Consider the following 15,545-nt stretch of genomic DNA (forward strand, 5'->3'; position numbering starts at 1 on the left):
ATGTTAAATTCTTCACTGTGGACCGATTGTCCACTTTTCTTTGCTCTGCTTCATTCTCCTACTGCTCTCCAATTTTTAATTCTTCCCGAATCGGTGCTTTTGTGTGAAAACCCAAGTCGGCCATGAAAGATGGCCGCCAACACCGAGCCCGGTTCCGGTTCTGCTGGAAGTTTCTTCCTGTTAAAGGTGAGTTTTCCTCTCTACTGTCGCTGCAACCAGAAGAATTGGAAAACTTTTCAAACCCAATTTGAATAACAAACTGAGCATAACACACCGACTGATGACTCGGATTAATTGGAAAGAAAGTATGATTGGGTTGTTGTAAAGTGCACCGAGATGACATTTAATCTGAATTGGTGTTATATAAATAAACTAAATTAAAATAAAAGTGCAGTCTACAATCAGACAGCAGTTACATGGATATAAAAATGCTTTTTTTCATGTTTATCTTGGACTTACTGAACCAAACCTGAAAGTAAATCATTTGTTTCCTAATAAAATGAATTCAAAGGTTTCATGTAACCCGACACCAAGAGGGAAAGACATCAGCAATGACCTCAGAGAAGCAACTGTTGCGTTCCATCAACATGGGAAGGGGTCAAAGGTCATCTTCAGCCCAACGGCAAGCCAGACGGTGAAAATATTATATTTTTCTTTGCTATTTTCCTGAAAACCTGAAGAGATTCAGTCAGACATAAATACGTCTGTTTTATTGTGTCAGGATTAGTCATGCCAGTGGTTCTGCATCCGAGCCGCCGTGACTTTCAGTGTAAACAGAAGCTCGTTAGTCGTCAGTACGGCTGGAGGAGCCGATCCCAGGTCGTAGAGCGGAAACCCGCCGGTCCTGGCGAGGCGGGGTTCTACTAACGGCATCGGTTAATTCCCAATAACGAGCAGAAACGCTGAAAGTCGTCTCAGAGAGAGAGAGAGAGAGCAGTTTCTGTACACTTCATCCAACAGGGACGAAACCCAACTTCCTACAGAGGTTCTCCACGTCCCGTTACCTGAGCTACGTCAACAACAAAAAAATCTAAAGATAAAAGCCTTCATCTGTGTCAGAGTCCAGCGGCCCGGTCAGAGTCCAGCGGCCCGGTCAGAGTCCGGCGGCCCGGTCAGAGTCCGGCGGCCCGGTCAGAGTCCGGCGGCCCGGACAGAGTCCGGCGGCCCGGACAGAGTCCGGCGGCCCGGTCAGAGTCCGGCGGCCCGGTCAGAGTCCGGCGGCCCGGTCAGAGTCCGGCGGCCCGGACAGAGTCCGGCGGCCCGGTCAGAGTCCGGCGGCCCGGTCAGAGTCCGGCGGCCCGGTCAGAGTCCGGCGGCCCGGTCAGAGTCCGGCGGCCCGGTCAGAGTCCGGCGGCCCGGACAGAGTCCGGCGGCCCGGACAGAGTCCGGCGGCCCGGTCAGAGTCCGGCGGCGTCTCAACGTTCAGGTCACGACCAGTAGCCGGAGTGCAGGAAGAAGCCGAGATGAGGAGGTTGGGAGCCGTGCGCAGGTGAAGAGCTGTCGGGGCGGGGGGGCGGCGCCGTGCCCGCTCCGGGTCCGGCTCGGGTCCACCGGGATGAAGGGGGTCGTGTTGACGCTGCGGGGTCCAGCGCTCACTGCGGCGTCTCGTCCCCGTTGACCTCCACGCCGTGCTGCTGCAGCTGGGCTCGGAGCAGAGCGTTCTCGTTCTTCAGCTCCTCCATCTGAAACCAAACACCTAAACTCTCAGCCGCCTCCTGGTTAAGATCATCTCAAGTTTTCTGTGGGTCTGACTCAAAACCTCTGAACCGGCACTGACCGGCGCCATCTTGGTAGGCAAGATGAACCACGGCTTCCAGACCAGCAGAAAGAAAATATATTGGTTCTCTTGACCAATGAGTGTCAGGCTTTTAATCAAACCTTATATTGCACTTCACTACAAATATCAAGCACTTTCCAAACCTCAAAGGATTTTCAAGAATATCAAGGACAAAATGGCTGCTGTCGGGTTGACGGGGAATGAGAATGGAAACGTGTCAGACGATGTGGACAACCTGCCTCTGATCTCATTATGAATAATTCATTACTTGGTGAACATGAAGAGTTTTTACACCATGGAGGAACTTCATGATGCAATCATTTGTAGAGAATGTACAAACTCTTCATGTTCTGGTGCCCGGCAGAGTAAATGCATGCAGAGGCCTGTTACAATAACCAATAAATCAATAAATTACACGATGGATTAAAATGAGCTCAATAATTTACATTTGCATAGTTTTGAACCAGCACTTTGTTTTCTTTGGAGGATAATTTTGCTCATAATTCATTTTATTTGTCGTTTCCGTTTTATTTATTTTGGATATCCAACATGTCTTATAGTTCCTCTGTTAAATGTTCATCAGAATTTAAAGTTTATTGATCTTTGACAACGAGTTCCTGCATTATTATGCCGTTACCGTTATGTTACTGGAAAATGGTCTCAAAACAACAACATTATCATCGTTTATCACAATAACTTGTGGGCCAATTAATCGGCCATCAATCTTTGTAGCCGTTAAAGGTCTAATGCTGCCAAACATTCAGAGCTAAAGTCTCAAATGGAAACAATTTTTCTGAATCTGAACTGGAACAAGAAAAGTTTGACGTCAGACAGTGAGGAGCACGGCGTGTGTAGACTGGTGGATTCTGCTGGACTGGATGTGGACCCCGTGACCTTTTGACCCCTGGTTGAGCCGGGTGCAGGCTCACCTGTTGCCTGAGCAGCTCGTTGTCCATCTCCACCCGCTCCACCTCCTTGTAGCCGTCCTGCAGCCGCTGGTTGTTCTGCCGCAGCTCCCGGATGTAGTCGCAGGCCTTCGACAGGATGCCTCCTTTGCTCTGAGCGACACACAGATTCACATCGTCAGAAACGGGCCGGCGCCGGCCGGCCGGGTCCGGTCCAGAACCAGACTCACCGCTCCGGTTCTGGTGTCCACGCTGCAGTCCGGGATCAGCTTGGACAGCGTGACGATCCAGTTGTTGATCTTGTCTCGTCTTCTTCTCTCCACTGCGACAAGAGGGAACCTTTAACTTCAGCTACAGATTATTTCTGTTAGAGATGCACTGATCCGATATTTACATCTACATCAGAGATGCACTGATCCGATATTTACATCTACATCAGAGATGCACTGATCCGATATTTACATCTACATCAGAGATGCACTGATCCGATATTTACATCTACATCAGAGATGCACTGATCCGATATTTACATCTACATCAGAGATGCACTGATCCGATATTTACATCTACATCAGAGATGCACTGATCCGATATTTACGTCTACATCAGAGATGCACTGATCCGATATTTACATCTACATCAGAGATGCACTGATCCGATATTTACATCTACATCAGAGATGCACTGATCCGATATTTACATCTACATCAGAGATGCACTGATCCGATATTTACATCTACATCAGAGATGCACTGATCCGATATTTACATCTACATCAGCGATGCACTGATCCGATATTTACATCTACATCAGAGATGCACTGATCCGATATTTACATCTACATCAATCCCAATACTGAACAAAACTCGATCAATGTGCCCGATCCATCACAGCAGATCTATTCAGTCCAACTCAATGCTTTATTATTTATTTTACTTTATATTTGCACTTTTTAACCATTTCAAAGGCTGGTTCATTTTGACATGTTTGACCAACACAGTCCACTTACAGTTTCAGTTTATTTTAAATCTTCTGTTATTCTCTGATTTTCACTGACTGAACAAATTAAAGTCGTTTAAAGCATTTTGAACTGCCTGGCTGCTGGAAATGCTACAGAAATAAAATGATATCTGTGTGTTTAAGTGTGACGAGCTGCTGCAGAGTTGGCGAATAAAGTTGTAATTAAGTTTCTGGACCTCAGATATCGGCATCGGCAAAACGTGGATCGGTGCATCTCAAATGAAACTCGGTCACAATGACAATGTTCAGTTGGTTTTGCTGGGATTTTATGTGCAACACAACTTAGTGCAGAGGTTTTTAATATTTACTCCCGAACACAACATCCCCACAGTAAAACACGGTGGCGGCATCATGCTGTGGGCTCTGGTTTTAAATATGACAAACGCAAGTTTGTCCGTTTTTCAGTTTCCACAGATAATATTGCATTGAAGAAAATGTATTTGTCCTCTATTCTCTCAGAAGTTTGATTTTATTTCTCAATTGTAAAACTTCTAAATGTGGTTGTTGAAACAAAAGACGGTTGTTTCCCTTCAGCCTGAGGCTCTGGACTGGTTTCCATCGGCGGAGCAGAAACGGCTCTTTGGTTTGGATCAACAGGAAACGAATGTTTGTAGAAACTTCCCTCCGTTTCTTTCTGCTCTTCCTCCAGAACCTGGGATCTGGGTTTTCTTTCACCTGGAAACAGGACTCTGGACTTTCATGTTTTCAGCTCCGCTTAGGCAATAAAAACAAAACAAATCAACTAAACAAAGTTTTGATTCGCTGCATCATCGTATTTATTACTGTAGACTAGAGCTGAACCGATTCCTCGAGTGATTCGAGAACCTCGATTATTAAAATTCCTCGAGGAAAATTGACCTGCCTCGAAGCTTCGTTAATTTATGTTTTATCATTTAGCGCACCGTGTTTCAGCCGGAACATTATTTGCGTTGCGCGGAGCTCTGACTTCCGCCTCTGAGTTGTTGACGGAAGCTACGTGTTAGCGGCATAACGTCCAATCTTCAAGTTCGGCCCGCGGGGATTTTACTGATTGGTGATAATTCCGGGTTTTCATCGTTTTTGTGGGACCAATAAACATCCTTAAAATGACCGGCGCGATGCCGGGAGTTCGGCAGCCTTTCTGCTCCGGAGCTGCTGGTTGAACGGCGGGAAGAAGCTGAGGAGGATTTCTACAGGTGAGCGGAGAGACTGAACACGGCGGGCGGCTGATGCTTACAGGGTCAGAGCAGCTTTACGGACGAACCGCACAATAAACTTATATCATCCCGGTCTGAACAAACGGGAGGCGGAACATGGCTGGTAGATGAGTTTCTGAACGGAGGAGCCGTAAACATCCCGTATTTCTCCCCGGTCTACAAAAAAGTAACTGGTAGGGAAGCTCAAAGGTGGAAAAAATAGACTGATGTTGATTTCCGATAGTAACACTGGTGTTATGGAAGATTTACCAATATTTTATTTCATAATTGTTTTTATCCGATTACTCGATTAATCGTAAGAAAAATCTATAGATTACTAAAATAATCGTTTACAACAGCCCTACTGTAGACAGAATTACACATCCTACAGCAAGGTCAACTAACACAATAACAAAACTAATTTTATACACTAAATGTTAAATTTCACACCATACTGGTCCAAGGAAGTTGCAAAGAAATCTGAAAAAACGTTTCCTGGCATTTAGCAAAATGGAAATAATTTTGGTAATTAGGGTTAAAATACATTTGGTCTGATTTAACTTCAGATGGGGGAGAAAATGTACTTTTATAATCCTTCAGCTGTATTAACGTTTTCCAAATACGGGGTTTTAATCAAACCTTTGATTTTACTTCACTACAAATATCAAGCACTTTCCAAACCTCCAAGGATTTTCAAGAATATCGAGGACCGACCCGTATAAACCATGGTTCAGGTTTCTTCCAGAAGCTCTACTTTTTGTTCGTCTGTCTAGTAAATATTTTAAAGTCTCTTGTTGGAACAAGAGGAAACGTAAAAAAAAAAAAAAGAAAAGTTGAAGGAGGGTGAATTTCTTTTTACATCCAAACTGGGAGAAAAGTTCAGGAATTGTTCAGTGGAGTAAAAGTGACGAACCTTCGTTGTGCTGAGCTCGTCGCCTCTCGTCTCTGGGGGCCCGCGGACCTTCGACCTTCCTGCAGACACAGGAAGCCGTTTCAAACCAGCGTCAGAGGAAACCTGCAGCTCCCGAAGCCGCGCGAGGGCGACACCTGGTGGCGGGAGGCCTGAACTGCACCCAATCCTGACTTTAACTCTGGAACCAGAGCTGTTCCACCTGGTGGCGGGAGGCCTGAACTGCAACCAATCCTGACTTTAACTCTGGAACCAGAGCTGTTCCACCTGGTGGCGGGAGGCCTGAACTGCAACCAATCCTGACTTTAACTCTGGAACCAGAGCCGTTCCACCTGGTGGCGGGAGGCCTGAACTGCAACCAATCCTGACTTTAACTCTGGAACCAGAGCTGTTCCACCTGGTGGCGGGAGGCCTGAACTGCAACCAATCCTGACTTTAACTCTGGAACCAGAGCCGTTCCACCTGGTGGCGGGAGGCCTGAACTGCAACCAATCCTGACTTTAACTCTGGAACTAGAGCTGTTCCACCTGGTGGCAGGAGGCCTGAAATGCAACCAATCCTGACTTTAACTCTGGAACCAGAGCTGTTCCACCTGGTGGCGGGAGGCCTGAACTGCAACCAATCCTGACTTTAACTCTGGAACCAGAGCTGTTCCACCTGGTGGCGGGAGGCCTGAACTGCAACCAATCCTGACTTTAACTCTGGAACCAGAGCTGTTCCACCTGGTGGCGGGAGGCCTGAACTGCAACCAATCCTGACTTTAACTCTGGAACCAGAGCTGTTCCACCTGGTGGCGGGAGGCCTGAACTGCAACCAATCCTGACTTTAACTCTGGAACCAGAGCTGTTCCACCATCAGGATCGAAGGAAAACAATACGACACCTGGTGGCGGGAGGCCTGAACTGCAACCAATCCTGACTTTAACTCTGGAACCAGAGCTGTTCCACCATCAGGATCGAAGGAAAACAATACGACACCTGGTGGCGGGAGGCCTGAACTGCAACCAATCCTGACTTTAACTCTGGAACCAGAGCTGTTCCACCATCAGGATCGAGGAAAACAATACGACACCTGGTGGCGGGAGGCCTGAACTGCAACCAATCCTGACTTTAACTCTGGAACCAGAGCTGTTCCACCATCAAGATCGGAGGAAAACAATACGACACCTGGTGGCGGGAGGCCTGAACTGCAACCAATCCTGACTTTAACTCTGGAACCAGAGCTGTTCCACCATCAGGATCGGAGGAAAACAATACGACACCTGGTGGCGGGAGGCCTGAACTGCAACCAATCCTGACTTTAACTCTGGAACTAGAGCTGTTCCACCTGGTGGCGGGAGGCCTGAACTGCAACCAATCCTGACTTCTAACTCTGGAACCAGAGCCGTTCCACCTGGTGGCGGGAGGCCTGAACTGCAACCAATCCTGACTTTAACTCTGGAACCAGAGCTGTTCCACCTGGTGGCGGGAGGCCTGAACTGCAACCAATCCTGACTTTAACTCTGGAACCAGAGCTGTTCCACCATCAGGATCGGAGGAAAACAATACGACACCTGGTGGCGGGAGGCCTGAACTGCAACCAATCCTGACTAACTCTGGAACCAGAGCTTTTCCACCTGGTGGCGGGAGGCCTGAACTGCAACCAATCCTGACTTCTAACTCTGGAACCAGAGCTGTTAAACCATCAGGATCGGAGAAAAACAATACGACACCTGATATTTTCACCTGGATGTACCTGGGAATGCCGCTTTAGAGTTAAGAGCTTCAGACGCTGGCCTCCTGACCTTTTGACCTCCTGACCTTTTGCGATGTTTCTGGGAGCGATGGAGGAGGGAAGGTTACTCACGTGGTGTAGGTGTGCGTTCTGGGTGCGATGGTCCGAGGACTCGCCGTCTGCAGAACCTCCGACGGACTCATCATGACGTAAAACTGGCCTCCCGCCTGGGTGATGGCCGGGTCGGCGCCCTGGACCGACACCGCCGTTCCGTCGCTGACGGCGGCTGCGGGAAAATAAGCGAAACGCGTTTCTCCTCCAACGGCGTCCCCACCTGGACTGCCTCCGTTACTGAAGGAGTTCTGGATAACCGCCTGGAAGGCAAAGGAAGGAGGAGGTCAGGACAGCCAGGAATGTTCTCCAGACGTCCTGTAGCGTCCAGCGGGGTCGGCCTCCCCCCTCTGGAGGTCGGTAGTTTTCTGGGAATCGGCTGGTTGGAGCTAAAACCTGATCATCTGTGGGCCTGACTGGGAACTCTGGTTTAAATAAATGTGAAGCGGGGGGGTTGCTAATAGCAGAGCTAACTATTAGCTTAGCATTTTGCTAACTTTAAAAAATATTTAGTGCACGTGTCTCTCCCCAAGTTAACTTGTAAACTTTCAGTTGAATAACATCTGTGTTGAAGTTTTGGCTCTCGACTGAAGAATTCTTCAAGTAGTTCACCAGTTATGCTCATGCTCTTATTTTGAAGGGGTTAAAGACTGTTCACACATTTCCTTTCCTCGTGTGTTTTATTCTCCCCCACAAACTGCATTTAAAACAATAAACATACAGGAACAAACTAAAACATCATATTCTAACAATATTCCTGTACAGGAACCTGAAAACAGACACTTCTCCTCCTGATGGGGGGGCTTAGGGTTAGCGCTTTAGGGTTAGCACAGCTAGCTTTTTAACTAGCTGTGATGAAAATGAGTTCCTGAAGGAATCCAGGTCCTTCAAGAAGAACTGCTGATCCAGAACACTGCAACGGCCGTCTGGGTCGTTTCTGGACCCACCTGAGCCACGGCTTGAGGAGCTCCGGCGAACGCAGCGGCGGAGACGACGCTGACGGCGCCGGTCGCGTCCGCCGTCGCTTCCAGCTGATCCTCGGTTACCTGAACCACCCGATAGGTCACCTGCAGACGGAGCGCAGGGTTAATCTGTGGTTCTGCAAACGAGAATCGTCTGCTGCAAACACAGAAAACCGAAACTCGTCCGCCCAACCTGTCCGCCGTTGTTCTCGGTGCGGAACTGGTACTGAACGCCGTGGTCCGTGAAGGCGGCCTGGGGGACGGTGGTGATGGTGACCGCCGACTGTCCATCCGCCCCGACAGCTTCTCCTGCAGAAACAACGAGCTCATGACACTCGGAAAACACAAACAACGAAGTTCTCCAAACATCTTCCATCCATCCATCCATCCATTTTCTCCCTCTTATCCAGGTCGGGTCGCGGGGGCAGCAGCTTCAGAAGGGAGGCCCAGACTTCCCTCTCCCAGCTCCTCCAGGAATCCCAAGGCGTTCCCAGGCCATAGAGAGACATCGTCCCTCCAGCGTGTCCTGGGTCTCCCCTCCTCCCGGTGGGACCTGAACTCCTCACCAGGGAGGCGTCCAGGAGGCATCCTGACCAGATGCCCGAGCCTCAACTGGCTCCTCTCGACGTGGAGGAGCAGCGGCTCTACTCTGAGTCCCTCCTGGATGACCGAGCTTCTCTCTCTAAGGGAGAGCCCAGCCACCCTGCGGAGGAGGAAACCCATTTCGGCCGCTTGTACCCGTGATCTCGTTCTTTCGGTCATGACCCAAAGCTCATGACCATAGATGAGGGTGGGAACGTAGATCGACCGGTAAATCGAGAGCTTCGCTTTTTGGCTCAGCTCTCTCTTCACCACGACGGACCGGTACAGCGCCCGCTTCACGGCAGACGCTGCCCCAATCCGCCTGTCGATCTCCCGTTCCCTTCTTCCCTCATTCGTGAACAAGATCCCCAGATACTGAAACTCCTCCACTTGAGGCAGGACGACCCCCCTGACCCGGAGGAGGCACTCTACCCTTTTCCGGCTCAAGACCATGGCCTCGGATTTGGAGGCACTGAGCCTCATCCCGGCTGCGAACCGCTCCATTAGAGCTGCAGATCACGATCTGATGAAGCCAACAGGACCACATCATCCGCAAAAAGCAGAGATGTGATCCTAAGGCCACCAAAACGGATCCCCTCAACACCTCGGCTGGTCTAGAGATTCTGTCCATGAAGGTAATGAACAGAATCGGTGACAAAGGGCAGCCTTGGCAGAGTCCCACTCTCACCGGAAACGAGCCCGACTTACTGCCGGCAATGCGGACCATGGGAGGAACGAAAATTCACATCTTAAGATGTGAATATCCATCACACCGACACCAGGTGGCGACATATTGAGCAGTGAGCCGCCATGTTGGAATAGAGCAGAACTGCCCTTTATCGTCACACACCGGGAAACTCAGCATCATGTTGGATCAATAAGTGTTAACAATATATGCATAAAAGACAAGATTAAGAAAAATAGTTTGCTGCACAACATAAAAATCCTGTTCTGTCATTAGAAACAAACTGATCTGGACTGAAATGATTAATTAGATTTATTGATTACTGATTCAATTCAATGATCAATTAATTGTTAACTATGCAGAACAATAACACAGCAGAGCAAATAACATTTTGCATTTCTGTGTCTGTGGATCAGTTCTGGTCAGTTTTAGCTTCACCTGATTCAGATTCTGCAAATCAAGTCAGCACCTTTTACGATAAAAATCCAATAAATAATCAATACATCAGCCGAGCTACGACTTCCCAGTTGCATCCTTTGCTACAGACGATCAAACATTCACTAAGTCAATGCTGTTATAGACTTTTATGCAATAAGGTATTTGTTTTTATTTAAAAATATTTCATTTTTCATGCATTTCTAACATCATGCATGTCTATTTCTGTATTAAAAAGACAAACTATGTGCAAAATATGATGAATAAAAGTAAAGTTGTGCAGAAATGTGACTTAAAACGAGTAAAACTGCAAACAGCGTGTATGAAATCAGAGTCTGATTGAGTTTGTTGTAGTCGACGCCTCTGTGTTCACCAGCAGTTTGTCGCTGAAGGACCCAAAGTTCACCAGCAAACAGAAATGATTGGAAAATATCAATCTGATCGGCACAGTCTGAACATTTCATCCACATATTTACTGTAAAAGCAATTTAAAAACATATTTACAGTTTCTTTGCAGTGGTTTTAATCAGCAGTCCAGCCAAATACAGATGCTATTTTCAAACAGGCATCTGAAGGACAGCTATTCCATAATAAACTGATTTTTAATCATTGAGCTGCACTTAATCAGATTTTAATGAATTCATATTTACTCATGTTTTCATTTAAACAGCAATAATCAGGTTTGTAGAGATTATTAATTTAATTTACTGACTTAACACTCAAAACTCTTCCTGCTATAAGAATATTTTACAATCAATGCCAGTCGTTAATCAATTATTCAGCCCATTTCCTCCCCAGATGGACATTTTAAACTGGGATTAAGATTAGCAATTTGCCCAAATATGATAAATATAACAGTGAAATCCATCCATCCATCCATTTTCTAACACCTTGTCCCTCAGTGGGGTCAGGAGGTGCTGGTGCCTCTCCAGCCAACGTTTCGGGCGAGAGGTGGGGTCACCTGGACAGGTCGCCTGGACAGGTCACCTGTCTGTTGCAGGGCAACACAGAGACACACAACCATGCACACACACACTCACACCTAGGGGCAATTTGGAGAGGCCAGTTAACCTGACAGTCATGTTTCTGGACTGTGGGAGGAAACCGGAGTACCTGGAGAAAACCCACCATGCACATGGAGACTCCATGCAGAAAGACCGGGGCTGGGAATCGAACCCAGAACCTTCTTGCTGCAAGGCAACAGCTCTACCAACTGCACCACTGTGCAGCTACAGTGAAATCCTTTAAATTTAATTAATTTAATGTTTTTTAGGTGATCTCAGATTCCATATAGACCAGGGGTGTCAAGCTCCAGTCCTGAAGGGCCGCTGTCGCGTCCTGCAGTTTTTAGATGTGCCACAGGTACAAAACACCTGAATCAAATGGCTTAATTACCTCCTCAGTTCTCCAGAGCCTTGCTAATGACTTAATTATTCTATTCAGGTGGTGCAGCAGAGGCACTTCTAAAAGTTGCAGGACAGCGGCCCTCGAGGACTGGAGTTTGACACCCCTGGTCTAGACAAATAATCAGATGTGTGTCTTATAAATTACTTTTTTCACTCCTGTGAGGTGAAGCAATAGAAAAACCACCAGGCCTGGAAAGCTGCATGACATGATCTCTGACTGCAGATGATAAACTAAACTCATGTTTGTACCAAATAAAACCAGAAACTATGTGAGATTTTCTTGTTTTCAGTGTAAAAAGCAGCAGCTGCTTCGTGTGGAGCTGCTCACCTTCCTGCAGCTGCACCACTTCTTCCGTTTCCTGTTTGGCGTGACTGAAACATGAAGACGAAAAGACACGAATCAGTTTCAACCTGAACCAAAAAAAAACTCCTAAATAAATCAGCACAGCGCCACCAGGTGGACAAATCTGGAGCTGGGTTGCAAATGAAATCAAGTTTGTGCAAAAGGAGCTGAAAATAGACGCAGCTCAGAATTATGTTTATTCTCCCTTAAATAAAATAATAATACTTATTGTTTGTGGTTACAGTTTCAACAAAAGCCCCCTAAAACACATGCACACACCGATCCAGCATCACTTAAAAGCGAATTTAATCGGTTTTTAAAAGCTGAGCGGCTCTGGGAGAGAAGCCTGGCTAAGGCCGAGGCAGGGCGACTGAGGGCGGGCAGGAAGAACCGGAGCAGCCGCCTCTCACCTCACCGAGCCCTCCAGGCTCTGCTCCAGCATCTCCATCAAGCCTTCCCAGGATGGAAGAAACTTCAGCAGCTCGGATGGACGGAGATGGAGGCGCTGATCACGGGGACAAACACCCGGGTCATGTGAGGAAGACAGTCCGGGACACGTGAGCCGCGGAGCGGGCAGGTGCGCAGCTGGAGGCCGCTGAGGAGGCGCTGGGAGCGGGCAGACCGAGAAGGAGCTGCGGCCCGGGGTTCGGTCCGCTCCGATCGGGTTGATGGCGGCTGGAAGCACCAACAGAAGCCGGATCCTGGCTGAAAACACACGGAACCGGATCTTTTTGTCCTCGCTGTCCTCTAAGAGCTCTGCGGCTGTTTCTGCGCCAAAACTGCGACTCTTAATGCGCCCAATAAGACGCGGAGTGGACTCCTTTGCGCTCCTCAGGACGGCATAAAACCAGTATTTTTAAAATCCCTAATTGTTCATTTTTATGCCTAAAACATAAGATTGTGTTGTTGTAACCACGTGACTCTGATTCAACCCATTTTAAGGCTCAGAAACTATTCCTCTTTCTGTTTCTGCGGGGTTTTTGTGGAATAAAACGGATTTTCTCTCGGATTGTGAACTTTCTGTTCGTATACAATCGTGAATATTTTTCTACAAACCCACTCGGCGTGTTTTACTCCACTAATTCGCTGACACTCCGCTCATCAGTGGGGTTTTTTCAGCTTCTTCACTCAGGTGACCACAGAGATCCAATACGGGTTTTCTCACAAACCACATGACAAAAACCAGCCATGTCTGCCAGGAAAAAGCTCCTCACGGCTCAGTTTTATGACAGCCGGGGTCCATTTTAAGTCCCAACCGAACAATAAACCGATATGTGTGATTTACTGCGCCTCAGGCGTGTTTTCAGCTCTGTTTGAGGTAAAGATCCAGGTTTTAGGAGGCAAAGCTGGGACACATTACATGTCTGCGGGGCGTATCGTCGAACAAGCTGCAGTTCGTTTAAAGCGCCACCAGATGGCGGTGAAGTGCAACCACAAGAGGGAGAGAGAAGATTAGCAAACACGTCGCCGCCGCCGCCATATTGTTAGTGGCAGTTTGGGTCGGTTCTGTTCCCGGGGTTCTGTTAAAACTCGGTCTGTTGTTCGTAACACAATGGTTTTCTGTTTTATAAGTAATTTATTAAAAAATAAGCAACTATATGATAAAAAAAATAATATTACAACAATCTTGTTGGAAAAACTGACAGAAAACGTGAGTCGGTAAATATGTTTCACCAATCTGGGAACTTGATCTTAAGGTAAAATTTGATAAACTTTAACTCAGATTGTTGCTCCTGTTGTCCCTGTGTGTGTATCTGATCTTTTCCCGCATCACGAGACACATGTTTCTGACCTTAGATGACACAACTCACAATTTATTGCAATAATAAAGAAGGCCAGAGAGCAAATGGTCATTTTTCTGATCAAAATCTAAATAATTGGGAAGAAAACGGTATTTGTTCTAAGTTGATGTTAGTTTCAGTTTCTTCTTTGGATCACGATAAAAACAAAACAAAAGGAAGTTCAACTCACTTTATTCATAACTGATTTCAACAAGAACAACATTTGTTTCACAGAACAGTGGAAGAGAAACCAGATCATCCAAATACATCAATACTGATATTAAGTATTGATGTATACTTAATATCACATCAATAGCCTAGCCTAGGCTAGTTAGCATAGCCTAGGCTAGTTAGCATAGCCTAGGCTATGCTAACTAGCCTAGCTTAGATTTCACTGAGCTCAGTGAAGTTTAGATTTCCATGAGGAGAGACATATCTGTGTCATATGAAAGGAAACTTCGGCATCGATATTCTTTATTCTATTCTATATTCTTCAAGATGAACTGAAGTCTGGGGAGGTTTTCATGTTTCCTTTGACCAGGAACACGGAGAATTTCCCTCCAGCGTCATGTAGAGGAACAAACTCCACTGAACTCCTGTTCTTTACTGAAAAACATATTTGTTCATGTCAGTTTGTTCTCCTATCTGAAGAAATGCACCTCCCCTGACCAAAACAACCAGTCAGAGCCAAGGCGAGAGATTTAGCGCTGTCAATCAGTCTCCTGTACTTGCTGCTAAATGTGCTAATGGTGGACAAACAGCTTACCGTAATGTGACATAAGCGGTGTCTGAATCTTAAATAGTGAAATATAGCGCCACCTGGGGTTGTAGAGCCAGTACGATTCAGTTTCCCAGTGTTAACCAGGTCAGGACGACACAGAGGTGGATTATTACTTTTAAAAATATGATTTACTTCCACAAAGGTTAAAAATATAATCGCATAAAAGACAATTTACAAACTGCACTAAATACATAACATAGATATATTGCACATTAGTTCATCAGTGGTAAATGGTATCCTCAAACCCAAATAACTAAACATATAAAATTATTAATGCAAAAGCATTGGAGCCCCCAAAAAACATCCAAAGCAAACGAATACACAAATTAGCAAAACAACTCATGCAGCAAAATTACAGAAAGGACTGAACCTGGTTGAGTCCTGACCTAAATAAAATAAAGTTATAACTGGGAAGATGACAACTAACTGAAAGAGGCCTGCAGCAGCAGGACGGGGATCAAACAACGGCTCATTGAGGAGGAAGCGGCTTTGGCGAGGCTGCGCCTATCATGCAGGGGGGGGGGCAGCAGGGGGGGCAGCAGGGGGGGCAGTGGGGGCACGTCCCGCAGCAACCCAGGATCTAAAGGCAAGACTTGGAGTGAGCCACGGCACAGAGCCCCAAACCTGCTGGACAAGGAAAGGGAGACCACCCAACCCGACCGCAGACCTGGACCCAAAACAGGCACGATCACTAAGAACCACCTAAAAACCAGACAAAATGGAGACCGCAGAGCCAAGCTGGAGGGTTTAGCGCCGACACGGCCGATCCAGACTGTGGTCCGCGGCTCAGAACCGGCACCGTCACAACAAAACCTCTGCCGTCATCTGAGGCTATGCTAACTAGCCTAGCATTCATAGGCAGTGCTAAAAGCTAGTAGAAAGCCAGGGGGTTAAGACCCGCCCCCTGGCTCTGATTGGTTGGTTTCCAGTTAGCCTGGGAGAAGGAAGGAGCTTGATTT

General features: G+C 47.1%; 1 protein-coding gene across 1 annotated transcript; it reads right to left on the bottom strand.

Moving 5' to 3' along the window:
- Positions 1–695: 695 nt before the first annotated feature.
- Positions 696–13,311, bottom strand: usf2 (upstream transcription factor 2, c-fos interacting). Its single transcript, XM_081612104.1, has 9 exons — positions 12,435–13,311; positions 12,010–12,053; positions 8,767–8,882; positions 8,559–8,678; positions 7,633–7,874; positions 5,791–5,849; positions 2,913–3,004; positions 2,707–2,835; positions 696–1,682 (listed from the first exon to the last, which is right to left on the bottom strand). Exons 1-9 carry the CDS (start codon positions 12,470–12,472, stop codon positions 1,593–1,595), a joined length of 930 nt encoding a protein of 309 aa, XP_081468230.1. The 5' UTR covers positions 12,473–13,311; the 3' UTR covers positions 696–1,592.
- Positions 13,312–15,545: the final 2,234 nt, after the last annotated feature.

This window comes from Poecilia reticulata, chromosome 11 (assembly GCF_904066995.2).
Source record: "Poecilia reticulata chromosome 11, P_reticulata-male-v2, whole genome shotgun sequence".
NCBI lineage: Eukaryota > Metazoa > Chordata > Actinopteri > Cyprinodontiformes > Poeciliidae > Poecilia > Poecilia reticulata.

Excerpts from the sequence above, each read along its gene's own strand:
- usf2 (XM_081612104.1), bottom strand. The coding sequence starts at position 12,472 with ATGGAGATGCTGGAGCAGAGCCTGGAGGGCTCGGTGAG. Across the intron at positions 12,054-12,434 it reads AGCCTGGAGGGCTCGGTGAG|TCACGCCAAACAGGAAACGG; the intron begins GTGAGAGGCGGC and ends TTCATGTTTCAG. Across the intron at positions 8,883-12,009 it reads AGTGGTGCAGCTGCAGGAAG|GAGAAGCTGTCGGGGCGGAT; the intron begins GTGAGCAGCTCC and ends TTGTTTCTGCAG.